Source organism: Labrus bergylta, chromosome 7, assembly GCF_963930695.1.
Source record: "Labrus bergylta chromosome 7, fLabBer1.1, whole genome shotgun sequence".
Taxonomy (NCBI): Eukaryota; Metazoa; Chordata; class Actinopteri; order Labriformes; family Labridae; genus Labrus; species Labrus bergylta.
Window position 1 is genome coordinate 33,209,972 of NC_089201.1, and position 14,626 is coordinate 33,224,597.

At 42.8% G+C, this 14,626-nt stretch overlaps 3 protein-coding genes across 11 annotated transcripts in view; 2 read left to right on the forward strand and 1 right to left on the reverse strand.

The window, feature by feature from the left end:
* LOC136179748 (ribonuclease inhibitor-like) overlaps positions 1 to 2,943 on the forward strand; it is a gene marked incomplete at its 5' end in the record, with an annotated part of 24,901 nt that extends 21,958 nt beyond the window's left edge. The window contains one exon of the mRNA XM_065957420.1: positions 2,009 to 2,943. Coding sequence (XP_065813492.1) covers positions 2,009 to 2,027 — 19 coding nt within the window. The remainder of the gene's footprint in view (positions 1 to 2,008) is intronic.
* Positions 1 to 14,626, reverse strand: part of LOC136179750 (NLR family CARD domain-containing protein 3-like) — a 497,803-nt gene that overhangs the window by 305,925 nt on the left and 177,252 nt on the right. The gene's annotated exons all lie outside the window — the stretch shown is intronic.
* On the forward strand, positions 9,046 to 12,431 carry LOC136179749 (electron transfer flavoprotein beta subunit lysine methyltransferase-like). Its single transcript, XM_065957421.1, has one exon. The coding sequence runs from the start codon at positions 10,249 to 10,251 to the stop codon at positions 10,576 to 10,578; it is 330 nt and encodes a 109-aa protein (XP_065813493.1). The 5' UTR covers positions 9,046 to 10,248; the 3' UTR covers positions 10,579 to 12,431.

Sequence of the window (14,626 nt, forward strand, 5' to 3'; positions counted from 1 at the left end):
TCAGTAAACACATCACTCAACTGTCTGTGACATGATGATGCCTTCAAGGACTCTCAGTAAACACATCACTCAACTGTCTGTGACATGATGATGCCTTCAAGGACTCTCAGTAAACACATCACTCAACTGTCTGTGACATGATGATGCCTTCAAGGACTCTCAGTAAACACATCACTCAACTGTCTGTGACGTGATGATGCCTTCAAGGACTCTCAGTAAACACATCACTCAACTGTCTGTGACATCATGATGCCTTCAAGGACTCTCAGTAAACACATCACTCAACTGTCTGTGACATGATGATGCCTTCAAGGACTCTCAGTAAACACATCACTCAACTGTCTGTGACGTGATGATGCCTTCAAGGACTCTCAGTAAACACATCACTCAACTGTCTGTGACATCATGATGCCTTCAAGGACTCTCAGTAAACACATCACTCAACTGTCTGTGACATCATGATGCCTTCAAGGACTCTCAGTAAACACGTCACTCAACTGTCTGTGACGTGATGATGCCTTCAAGGACTCTCAGTAAACACGTCACTCAACTGTCTGTGACGTGATGATGCCTTCAAGGACTCTCAGTAAACACATCACTCAACTGTCTGTGACATGATGATGCCTTCAAGGACTCTCAGTAAACACATCACTCAACTGTCTGTGACATGATGATGCCTTCAAGGACTCTCAGTAAACACGTCACTCAACTGTCTGTGACACGATGATGCCTTCAAGGACTCTCAGTAAACACATCACTCAACTGTCTGTGACACGATGATGCCTTCAAGGACTCTCAGTAAACACATCACTCAACTGTCTGTGACACGATGATGCCTTCAAGGACTCTCTGTAAACACATCACTCAACTGTCTGTGACGTGATGATGATGCCTTCAAGGACTCTCAGTAAACACATCACTCAACTGTCTGTGACACGATGATGCCTTCAAGGACTCTCTGTAAACACATCACTCAACTGTCTGTGACGTGATGATGATGCCTTCAAGGACTCTCTGTAAACACATCACTCAACTGTCTGTGACGTGATGATGATGCCTTCAAGGACTCTCAGTAAACACATCACTCAACTGTCTGTGACACGATGATGCCTTCAAGGACTCTCAGTAAACACATCACTCAACTGTCTGTGACACGATGATGCCTTCAAGGACGCTCGGTAAACACATCACTCAACTGTCCGTGACACGATGATGCCTTCAAGGACTCTCGGTAAACACATCACTCAACTGTCTGTGACACGATGATGCCTTCAAGGACTCTCAGTAAACACATCACTCAACTGTCTGTGACGTGATGATGATGCCTTCAAGGACTCTCAGTAAACACGTCACTCAACTGTCTGTGACATGATGATGCCTTCAAGGACTCTCGGTATACACATCACTCAACTGTCTGTGACATGATGATGCCTTCAAGGACTCTCAGTAAACACATCACTCAACTGTCTGTGACATGATGATGCCTTCAAGGACTCTCGGTAAACACATCACTCAACTGTCTGTGACGTGATGATGCCTTCAAGGACTGTCGGTAAACACATCATCACTCAACTGTCTGTGACATGATGATGCCTTCAAGGACTGTCGGTAAACACATCATCACTCAACTGTCTGTGACACGATGATGCCTTCAAGGACTCTCGGTAAACACATCACTCAACTGTCTCTGACGTGATGATGCCTTCAAGGACTCTCAGTAAACACATCACTCAACTGTCTGTGACGCGATGATGCCTTCAAGGACTCTCTGTCCCTTTAATCTTCAAGTCACCAACACGAGTGACCACGAGAGCTGAAAGGTGGCGTGCTACTTTCCACGCCCACTTCACTTCTGAGCAGGACTGAAGTCCCTGCTGCTCTTCATACTGGATGTTCTGTATCACTGATAATCAGAATAATCATGATAACGATGATATTATATGATCAGAATAATCATGAAGTCTCTCTCAGAGTCTAATCTCTCATTTATCTCTTTTTATATCAACAGCTGGAGGAGGAGTCTTTAAAGAGAGGATCCTGCTGATCACAGAGCTGGAAGCAGCAGCTGGTGTGTTGGTGAGTCTTTAACTGGGCTGTGTTACTGGGAGACTGACGGACCAATCACAGCGCAGATGACTCTCAGTGCTGCAGTCTGAGCTGCTCTGAGATCAGCTCCACCGTCACACACAGGACCATGACCTCGGACATTTTTCTATTCTCATATTCTGAATTTAAACTGCTTCATGACTCAACGACCGAAGATGAACTCTTTGATTTGGATATAAATGTTTCTGTTGCAGCGCCACCCTGTGGACATGTGTAGTGGTGCAGGTTATTCATTGACTCATATTCACAGATAACAGTAGAAGTTGATTCCACCTGTGCAAGTTAAAGTGTGAAGTTCTGCTTTTAACCACGAGTCGTTGGTCGTCTGATAATAAATCAGTCGTCTCTTTGTTGGATCAAAACAAAGAGGAGGCTTCACTGAGTTTTTAAAAGAACTACAAACAGGATGTCTGGATCCAGGTGCAGAGTCAGCACCTGAATATTTGATGTAATATGAGATGATATAAAAAGAGCTGAATAACATGCAGACTCAATCATTGATATTCATTCATCATGTCAGGGTAACAACGGACACGTTATCAAACTATCTTTATTTTTAACTTCTGATGTTTATTACACTTTGATGTTTGAACCTTCTGTTTTTATTATCTCAGGATTTTAAATAGAAATAAATTCAATCTGTGGAGGGTTTTATTTGAATAATAATTCATGTTTAGGTTCTGTTGCTGCTATCACTGCTTTCTGCCAGCAGGTGTCACTGTTTCCACAGTTTTCTCCCAGACTGATCGATCTGAAGAGATTATTTCTCTGTCTGCTCTCTGTAATTTTCTTCTCCACTTGTATTTGAAATAAAACTTTGTTTTCCACAAAGATCCACACATTTGTCCTTCTCCCCCCTCACCTGACTCTTACTCTTTATTTCAATCAGTAAAGGTGCGGTCTCTGTTAGTGAAAGTGTTCTGAGACAGACTCACATTTCATTCAGCTCCACAGTGTGATATTGTCCACACAAACATGCTGCTTCTACACAGAATTAGAGTAGAATGTGGTATTAAATAAATATAGTAAATTGTATAAATATATCTGATTTTCAAAGATTGTAAAATGATTTATTTCTTTGCTTCAAACTGGGGGAGGCTTTCACATGATCACGTCTTAAGGACTCACATAGCATTGACACAGGTTCACCACCAGGGGGAGCTGCAGCATTACGCTCTCTATAATGAGGCATCCAGTTGAACGTGATTGCAGAGAAACAAAAGATAATGGGCCTCATTCACTAACAGATATGTGCTTAAACCGTGTGTACGAACGTTTGAAGCACAAAATCAGGGGGCTCATCTATCAACAGTGTGTGAGCACGGATCTGTGAGTAATGAGTGTGTAAGAACATTCCCACGCAAAGAGTGGAATTTATCAACTTGTTCTTTTACTTAGAAATGTGTGTAAATATAAGCAGAGCTCTGAGCATGCTTACACACAGAATCTAGAGGTAGAACATTGAAACTACAAATAAAAAGCACCACGAGTGTCACAGCACGCCAGAATCCATCTCAACCTAGATGCATGTTCCCAGTTTTTTTAATTCAAAACACAAAATAAGTGATTTTGTGTGGTTTGAAAGAGACCCGTTGCCTAATTGGTGTGAAAACCTTAAAAAGTCGTCTGTGACAGGCGTTACTTTGAAATGTTACATCATGGCTGGTTTTGCATTATTAGATGATTTGGTGAAGCGTGCGCTCTGCAGTAAGTTCAAAAGAGCGCACTGATCCGTTTGGTCCAGCTTGTTCTGTTGGGAGAGCGTCACTGTTTGATTAATCCCCCAGAGAGAGCTGTGCCCCCGACCACGCTGTAAATGTTCAAGGGTGAAATTGTGGAGCAGATACTTCTGGCTTTTGTGCCGTGATGCGTTGTTATTTTTTGCACTGAACTTATTCTCAAACTTCATCTTGGTGTTTTCTCCTCTGACCTGTCACCTTCTCTCATGCAGCATTTGTTCTTTTGTTCGTAACTTCCACTAAGTGAAAAGACTAATCATTTATCTGGGTCACTTAGCGCGAGAGTTACTAACCTTATTTTATCTCTTTATTTATTTATCTATTTATTTATTTCCCTTTTTTATTCAACCTCTTCCACTTCCATTCCTGTTGTTATGAAGCTCCTTTTCTTTTTATTACAAAAAAGTAATAAATGTAATGAGATGTCTTGTAGGAATGGATTGGGGAGCTGATGTTGCTGCCTTAAAATATATATATGTGGCGTTAATTAGAACTAGGATTGAGTATGGGAGTGTGGTGTATGGATCTGCAGCAAAGACAACACTTGCAAAGTTAGAAATGATTCAGGCACAGGCTCTTAGGATATGTATTGGGGCAGTGAAATCATCTCCAATATGTGCACTTCAGGTAGAAGTAGGAGAGATGCCACTATGTTTAAGGAGGAAACAGCTATTAGCTAATTATTGGCTGAACTTGAGAGGACATGGAGATAGTCACCCAACAAAATCAGTGTTAAAGGATTGCTGGGAAAAAGAGAGAACAATTAAGTCCAGTTTTGGATGGATAGGGGATAGAGTGGCGAGAGATATGGGAGTGTATGACAAGGATATCAGTCCAGCTGTTTTATGGCCACCAGTTCCAATGTGGATGCTTGAGACAGCTGAAGTAGACTTGGAGTTACTAAAGATAAAGGAAAGGAAAAGAAATGTTGATTTAGTGAGTGAATTCTATGAACACATAGAACAGAGATATGGAGATCATGTACAAGTATTCACAGATGGATCTAAAGACCCGATGACAAATGCAACAGGATCAGCTGCGTTTATCCCAAAAGGTTCAAGGTTGAAGTAGTGAAGAGAACGTCAGATTTCCTGAACGTGTACACAGTAGAGTTGTACGCCATTTTAGTTGCATTAGAATGTGTTGAGCAAATGAAAGGAAGGAAAGTGCTGATATGCAGTGATTCAGTCAGCGCTTTATACAGTATTCAATCAGGATCATCTCACAGTCGTCAAGATGTATTATATGAAATCATATTTACACATTCCCAGGTGGTTAAACAGGGGACAGATGTGATGTTCATGTGGGTTCCAGCACATTCAGGTATAGCAGGAAATGAAAAGGTGGACAGGTTGGCAAAGGAAGCTGTAAAGAAAGAGAGGATTGATATTAACATCAAATGATCTCAGTCAGAGGGGAAACGAGTCACATGGAGTAAAATCAAACAGGAATGGCAACAATATCGGAACAATCAGACAAAGGGAAGACATTTATATTCAATTCAGAGGGAAATAGATAAAGTAAAATACAGAGGGAGCAACAGAAGAGAGGAGGTCGTAATGTCCAGGTTAAGAATCAGTCACAGTCATTTAAATAGCTCTCTACATATCACTGGAAAACATTCATCTGGTCTTTGTGAGATATGCAATCTAGCAGAAACAGTTGAACATGTAGTTATTAAATGTAGAAAGTATGTAGCACATAGACAGAACATGATGTCAGAAATGGAGAGAGAGGGAAGAAGAGATGTAAAAAGTATTTTGGAGTGTGGGGAGAGAGGGAGAGGACGAAGATGCTTGTTTAAATCTCTCTTGAGAACAGGTTTATTGAGGAGGATTTAGGAATGTGAGTAATAATTAAATCCAGCAGATGGCAGTAATGCAACTTTTTGGATGCCAGCCAACGAAGAAGAAAGTTGTGTGTTTTCATTTCTTATCGGGTTTTAAGATGTTAAAAAACGACAGAAGGTGACAGAGACATAAGAAGGGCTCTGACGAGTAGCTCCGTGGCTAACTGGTCATGTTTGGACTCTTTAAGTCCTCTACATGGAGCAGGTGTGTTAAAGGCTCGTTCACAGCATTCAGACGGAGGTGTGTGTCTCACAGCCGCAGATTTATCGGTGAAAACACGGAGGTGGTCGGAGAGCAGAGCCTCACCCCGGAGCTCAGACTGAGGCTGTTCACTCCCAGCTGCAGATTCTGGACGGAGAGACCCGAACTGTGGCCCTACGAGGACCCGTACTGGGCGATCTACTGGCCCGGAGGACAGGCGCTGTCACGGTGAGATCTCTAATATACCTGTTTCATTCACCTTTAACCTCTTTAGTAGTGACGTCACTAACAGCTGTTGGTGCACAGCTGCTTTACATCCCCGTTGTAAATCATTCAAACGACAAATGTCAAAGTTACTGGAAAATGATATGTACACTTTGAATTGTACAAAAATCTAGGTAACACTTTACAGGTCCGCAAATTTCGTCGTAATTAGGTGATAATTAGACAAACTTTTTTTTGATTTCATTGAAATTACCCCTGAATTTCATGACAATTGAGTGAAAATTAGCACGTAACCTCTTTGAAATAATGCCCGATCTTAATTGTAAGCAAGTCCTAATTGGTAAGAAACTGTTTTTTCCAATTTCTTTGAAATTACCCCCAAATTTCATGGTAAGTAGGTGACAATTATCAAATCATTTATTTGAAATGAAATCACAATTCACCACAAAATGATCACCGAGTAATTATATTCTGCTATTTCCAGAGAAGCAGGTGATAAATAGCTGCTCATTTCTTGAATACATTTCCAGTAAAGTAATATGAAGTTAGGTCCATGGTTTCCTCTAATTAGAATTACCTTGGAAATCTAAACGAAATAAATGTATTTATGAGCGCCCGCGTCTGCAGCGGCGCGTCTCGGTGTGATCGCGGCCTCAGAGGGCAGAACAAACACCTAGCTGTGGGAGTGTCACCCACCTGGGGGAGGGGCTACTGCCCTTTGTGATGTCATTAAGGGAACATCTCCAAACGGCCTGTTTGAGCACACATTTTCTGAAAAGTGGAGCAGGCAGAAGACGGAGAGGATGGACTTTTCTCATCATTGGGGGGTTTGTAGACGGACTAGAGACACATGTTAGAGTTAGAGGAACATGGGGGAGTGGGTTTAGCAGAATATGTGACCTTTAAAGTCGATAAATATGGTGTTAAAATATGAACTTTAATGCAGTTAAAATGAACAATGATTGTGGTGTTTCTCCTCACTCTGATTATATTTTCTCTTCTTTGCTGCTACGTCCACGTCCGTCATATTCGCCGGTTTGAATCTCGTCCAATCACTGAACTGTATCCACTCCTCCACTCACCTGTGCGCTGTCATTGTCTGGAGGAAACTGTAGTGACTTTTTGGATCAAATTTGGACCCAGATTAAACCTACATCCGAACCCAATGAAGCCGCAACATCTTGAAGTTCTGAATCTATTTTCTGTTTTCTTCACGGTGTAATTGTAGTCCTTAAAGTTTGCAAAGTCCTCTTCAGAGACCGGACCTGGAGGCCAAAGAACATGAGCACAGGAAGCTGTATTCATGGAGTCATAAAGCAGTGAGCCCTTCAACTGAAGAGACTAAAACAGACAAAGATTACAGTATGTATGGCTTTGCAGGGGCGTGGGGACAAGCTTCTTCACGCCCTCTTTTCACCATCTGATCTGTTCAACTTCATCTTTATTGGTAACTTTAAGGATTCACCTTTCTGTATTGCTGTACTGAACTTTCTTTCACCCTCCCCTGAGGGCTCCTTCCTGTGTGCTCTGCTAAATGCATTTTTACCCTGAGGCGCAGTTTCAGTTTATTAAGATACAGTTTACTGAGATACATATGATTATGCAGCATGACTACTTGACATAAATGTTGATTATTAGAGAATATAAGGTACATGCATACAGATGAGACACTACAAAACACACCAGCTCCAGAGTCTCTGCAGACACAGTCACCACCACACATGTACGGAGGCCCAGAAGGGACAATGGAGCAGCTTTAGGAGAAGTCTGTATTTTATTTTGAAAAGATACCGACTCTATCTTTAATGAAGTTTTAATGAAATAAGATGATAATGATGATTTGTCCAATGAGACCACGCCTCCCAAACCGAGAATGAAGTCATAAAGACGTGTTGGACGTGACACCATGAAGTTCGGACCAACTACAGGTTGATTTATTTTTTGAAATGTGCATGTGTGTTGGCTCAGTAGGAGACGTCTTAATAACGATATAAAAGCAAAAGTCCTGAGTCAATTGTTCAGCTGGTTCCCTCGTCTTCTCTATTGTTCTCACTAAACTCTCTGAGCTCCAGTGTTTGACTTCAGGACTTCAGCGGCTGCTCAGTGCAGATCTTTAGTGTTGTCAGGAGGTCCAGGACCTTAGCCACCTTTTAGTGAAGGACTTCTAACACATCAGACGCCTGGGACAAAGGCTCACTGTCATTTAAAGATTAGTTTGAGCAGTCGCTTCAATACGTTGAAATTATGCAACAAAGACATTAAGATAAAGGGGTGGCGATGGCCTAGTGGTTAGCTCGAGGGCCACAATGTGCAGAGACCGTAGGTTTGATTCCGACCTGTGGCACGGAGCAGGAAGAGACTCTGGCGTCTCGTTGGTTTCACAAACCTAAACAGCTGTTTTGTTTGTTTCTGTCTCTGTGTTCAGGTTTCTCCTGGACCACCCCGCAGTGTGTCGGGGTCAGACCGTTCTGGATCTGGGCAGCGGCTGCGGAGCCTCCGCCATCGCCGCCATTCTGTGCGGTGCCGCTCATGTAGTGGTTAACGACATCGACCCTAGTAAGCATTCATTCATCTCTTACTCTACTGTGTTATTTACTCACATCAGGACATCACAGCATGGACACATTTTCAGGCTCTTATTTTGATAGGAACATTAAAACATTCGCTGTATGTCGTCAACGGGTGGAAGGTTTTTTTCTCGTGTGGTTGGCTGAGGTCTCAGATGGTTGACGCAAGAAGTCAAAAAGCTGTGATGGAGCTCAACATTATTTCATTTTAACGTATGAAATTTTGGGCGATTCAGGGGCGGCTGTGGCTCGGTTGGTAGAGTCGGTCGTCTCTCAACCCGAAGGTTTGGGGTTCAATCCCGAGCTCCTGCAGCCAGATCTCCGACGTGTCCTTGGGCAAGACGCTGAACCCTGAATTGCTCTCGCTGCTTCATCAGTGGCGTATGTGTGTCTATGAAAGGGATTAGTTATTTCTGATGGTCTCTTTACTCAGCAGTCTCTACCATCAGGGTGTGAATGTGTAGGTGTGACCTGCGGTGTAAAAAGCGCTTTGAGTCTTCAGAAGACCAGAAAAGCGCTTTACAAGCTCAATCCATTTATCATTGAGCTGCAACATTGCTGCATTTTTCATTTGGTTCGGTTTGCTTTCAGACTGCACTTTGTCAAACTAAGCAGAAACCTCCGGTCTTTAAAAATGAAGCCGATGCTGAGGTGTAAAATCCTGCAGTTCATCGAGTGTCCACTAGAGGCTGCATCCTTGTGCAGATCTGTAAGAAATGAAAAGTGAAGCTTTGTCAGGTCTGTCCTCCATGGAGGCCGGGTCGATGGTTTCTGATGCGTTTCAGGAATGCAGGGAATCTAACAATCATCAGCTTTTGTGACAGAGTCGAGCAGATCTGTGGCTGTAAATGAGTTTTTATCTAGAACAGACTTTTTTACTGCATGTATCTGGTTCTTAAGACAAACAAATCATTGTCAGAATCCCGTCTGTGGGAGGTGGTCCTCAGTGCAGATAATGTTCTGCCTGCTGTCAGTATCATGGGGACTTTAAATGAACTACAAACAGAAACCAGAAGACCTTTCCATTGAAAGTTTCTTGTTTTTTAGAAAAATGAATTAAAATGTTCTAAAATATCAGCGTCTCTATGCAATTTGACCAGAATTCAACTTTAATCATTTAAAAAAGTCTCCAGTAAAATCTGCTGAAACTTCTCAGGGGTACAGCCAGGGACACGAGGAACAAGAATCCATTGAAAGTTTCTTGTTTGCTAGCATTGTCTCTTCAAATATAATACTGCGTTGTTAAGTGTAAAAAATGGACCTTAACATGATATTAAATGTTTAACCGTTGAAGCGGTAGCTCACAGTGGGTGTGATTAACCTTGTTAAAGACTACACTTAATATTGGCGTGGCACGATCACGGACTGTCATACCAGCTCCATCATGGCTGAAAATGTCCTGGAAAAGTCCTGGAAAATGATCCCTGGAAAAGAGTGTGAACCCTGTATATAGACTGCTGTGATTAAAAGAAACACATGAACACCATGATTCCTTGAAGCCTAACCCTGTGACGTGTTAACCCGCCTGTTTGTGTTCCAGTGGCAGCCGTGGCGACGCACATGAACAGTGAGCTGAACGGCCTGCAGCCTCCTGTGTGTCTCACCCACAACATCATGGGTTCACCGCCCGCCGCCTTCCACCTGATCCTGCTGGGCGACATGTTCTACGACCAGTCCCTCGCCACCAGCCTGCACAGCTGGTTGAACCGCTGCATGGAGACCCACGGCACCAAAGTCCTGATCGGAGATCCAGGAAGAGCTCAGTTTGAGGAGCACGCCATCCGACGCCTCCTGAGGCCGCTGGCTCAGTTTGAGCTGCCCGACAGTGTGAGAGAGGAGAACTACGGCCTGAGCTGCAGCGGCGTCTGGAGCTACACACCTGAACTCTGAACACCTGAGAGAATTATTCTTCAAGAAAACATGGACTGTGTGAGGTTGAGAGGACTGTGTTTTATTTGAAAGTCACACAAACAAGGAAGGTTGGTACATTTCCCAATCTGAATGATCACTTCTTTTAGATATTTGAATGATCAGCTGTATCAAAACAACTCCCTCTCTTCTGTCTGTGTTCAGGAGAGGAAGCATGGCGCCGTGCTGCTGCTGCTCCGGTAGCCTGGTTAGCAGGGCGGGGCGATATGACCTCAAATCAATATCACGCTTAAAGGCAGGGTTGGTCATTTTCTAAAAGTAGCCTGATGTTGAAAGTAGCATTCCCTCAGTGCTGCGTCTGCAGTCAGGAGCAGTCCTCCTCAAATGATTTCCATGTTTTCAGGAGTGCAGATGTAAAAACGGCTGTGATGTCTGCTTTCAGTTTGACAACTACACACACTCACAATGTGTGTTTCATATTTCATTTTGAATTGATCCTTTATGAATCACTCTGTTTAATAAACATGAACACACACATGAACAAACAGGATCCTGTGGACATGCATTAATGGAGAGGTCTCAGAGTGAGGGGGCGGCCCACAGCGAGCGCTCCAGAGCAGTTTTGGGGTTCAGTGCCTTGCTCAAGGGCAGTGCTCAGGAAGTGGACTGGCACCTCTCCAGCTACCAGGCCAGGGACTTGAACCGGCGACCCTCTACCGCAACTGCCGCCCCCATTTCAATCAAAGACAAACACAGTTCTATGTGAGATGGATATACTTGTATCTTCAAACACACACACACTCTTTGTTCACACACAGGAGGCAGAGAGCACCTCCGTACCAGCAGTGGATTATCTCAGGAATGGTTTTTATTCATTCATTCATTTAATGAGGTGCAATAGCGTGACAAACTGGTGACATATACATGACAAATAAGGCACAGAAAAAACAAACAGACAAGGTCAGGACAGCAACAACAAAATACAATAAGAAAAGAAAGACAGCAAAAATACTGAGACATCAACAGACAGACTACAACTGATCTTTCTTTGTTCCAGCCCGCCCCTCGGTGACCTCTACCCTACAGTAGTTTATATCTGAATGCCTTACAGACCAGTTTCTCTCTCTTTAGAGATCAAACCTGAACAGGAGTGTGACCCGGCCGGGGCTACGTGTGAATCTGGCTCCAGCAGAGTCATCAGGCTGCTCACTTTGAAGCAGCTGGATAAGAGCTCGGCTGCTGTTTGGATCAAGCTTTGAATGTTTGTCCAGCAGGTGGCGCCATCAGTTTTATTTTTCAGACAAGTGAGCAGACTGAAAACAGGAACTGTAATGTATTATTACTACTCAACGTTTTCACATGTAGGTGGCTCTGACTGCTGCGTTCAGGGACATAATAATAATCAGTGAGGACGTTCATGTCCTGCTCTGAATCGTCTTCAAGAAATATTCAAATGTTTAATATTATTTATAGATTATATTCAAGCATACTGAGACCTGTCTTCTGTTGTAAGGATATTATTTAGTCTATAATGTGTCAGAATATAAGTAAATATGACATAGATTGACCAACTAAACAGGATGTTTCTCAGTTTTGACGTTGAGCCCCCGAGAGGTTTACCAAACATTTAAGTCTTGCTGTTGGGAAATAAAACTTACAGATAAGATCAATAAAAAACAAATTGGATAATTTGAAACAAGAGTACAAATGTTTGGATTCTGCTGATTGTTCCAAATGTTCTGGTGTTGGCGGTGATGGAGTTGAAATCTGAAAGTTCATGCAAAGATAATAATCATATTTCTATAAAACAGCTGTGACATGGATCACATGTTAGTGTTAAAGTCTTTAAAGGTCTGATTAGTCTCCTTCATGGAGCTTCAGTACAGATAGGCCTACTTTGACTTTGAGTTATATTTTAAATTATATACGCAGGGCAAAAAAATCATTTAAAAACTAATAATGGGCTTAGGTTACTTTCTGAGTCTCTCTCAGTCAGTGATTCGTGTCGGAGCTTCAGTCAGTGAACGAAACACTGAACGTGAACAAGCAAGACTGTGAGTCACCAGCCTCAGTCACACACACACACACACACACACACACACACACACACACACACACACACACACACACACACACACACACACACACACACACACACACACACACACTGTACTGACTGAAACACGATGGTTAGTGGATGTTAAAACAGTCAGCTGAGTTAAATTAAGTTGGATATAAAAGCCGTTTGTAAACTGACAGCAGATATAAAAAACACAAACATTAAATGTTCAATAATATATTTTCTACTTCCTCAATTTTGGAGACATGAGAGGAGAGGGAGGGCGGGCTTTAGAGACACAGAGCTCCTGACCGACTCCTCCTATTGGTTCAGTCAGTAGGTATCACTGACATGAGAGGAGAGGGAGGGCGGGCTTTAGAGACACAGAGCTCCTGACCGACTCCTCCTATTGGTTCAGTCAGTAGGTATCACTGACATGAGAGGGAGGGCGGGCTTTAGTGACACAGAGCTCCTGACCGACTCCTCCTATTGGTTCAGTCAGTAGGTATCACTGACATCAGAGGAGAGGGAGGGCGGGCTTTAGAGACACAGAGCTCCTGACCGACTCCTCCTATTGGTTCAGTCAGTAGGTATCACTGACATCAGAGGAGAGGGAGGGCGGGCTTTAGAGACACAGAGCTCCTGACCGACTCCTCCTATTGGTTCAGTCAGTAGGTATCACTGACATGAGAGGAGAGGGAGGGCGGGCTTTAGAGACACAGAGCTCCCGACCGACTCCTCCTATTGGTTCAGTCAGTAGGTATCACTGACATGAGAGGAGAGGGAGGGCGGGCTTTGAGAGACTCTTACGGTCTGGAGAGAGAGACGAGACAGGAGAGAGGAGAGAGAGTTGAGAAATGAACGACTCTTCTCAGTAAGTGATTCAGTTCAGTTCGTTCACCCAGATGATTCGTTTTAAACGAATCCTTCATGACCGACACATCACTAGAAGGATCGACAGAAATCAAGAAGGAACAAAGAAACAAAACAACTTTACATTTCAAGCTTTTCCGTGAGAGAATACAGGAACACGTTTAGTCTAATGCGTGCAATGTATGTGTGGTTGTAAACAGCTATTGGGAACAGAAGATAAAATATTTATCAGTAAGAATCTGCAGATATATGAGACCCATCCAGAAGGCCGATCTATTCACTTCAGTTCTATGCCATTCTGTGTTTAAGGCAAATGTGCACACTACAGGTTTGCACTGGTATTCTGTGCACTTTGGAAGGTGGAGCAAACATAAAATGGAGGAAGCTAACAACAATTTCTTCAAGAAACAATGGTAGAAGCAGCATGGTCAGTTGGTGTAACTGGTTTGAGTCAATTGGTGTAACCAGTATTTCTCATAAACATATAATAAAATACAGGACAATTAAAGTGGAATAAAAGTAGTCCTCTATTGCAGTGAAATAACATGGTTTTTTTTAAAACAATTTTTACATAATTTGCCAAAAATTAATGAGAAAACAGAAAAAGTGTTTTCAGCTCTGTGTCCCGCTCACTATTGAAAAAGGGCATAACTTATAAATTTAGGGATAATCCTAATAAAATCAAATTTCTTGTGCTATTTTAAAATGAAGTAATTACAATCATGAGTACACTTACACTCACATCCTCTAGATGTATAAAATATTCAATATTCTTATAACAACCCTTATTTATCACTGACCCTTATTTTTATTTTTTGATTGTATTTTGATAAACTTTATTAATCCTTGAGGGAAATTTGTTATTTTTAGGGACATGCTTCTCACACACATGAATCACACGCATGCACAAACAGGACCTGTGGACATGCAATGGTGGAGAGATGTCAGAGTGGGGCTGCTACAAGCTGCTAAGCAGAGAGTGCACCAGAGCAGTTGGGGGTTTGGTGCCTTGCTCAAGAGCACCTTGGCAGTGCTCGGGAGGTGCCCTGACACCTCTCCAGCTACCAGAACAACTTCCAGATTTGGTCCACACCGGGACTTGAACCGGCGACCCTCCGGTTCCCAACCCAAGTCCCT

Coding starts and splice junctions, on each gene's coding strand:
- LOC136179749 (XM_065957421.1), top strand. CDS start 10,249: ATGAACAGTGAGCTGAACGGCCTGCAGCCTCCTGTGTGTCTCACCCAC.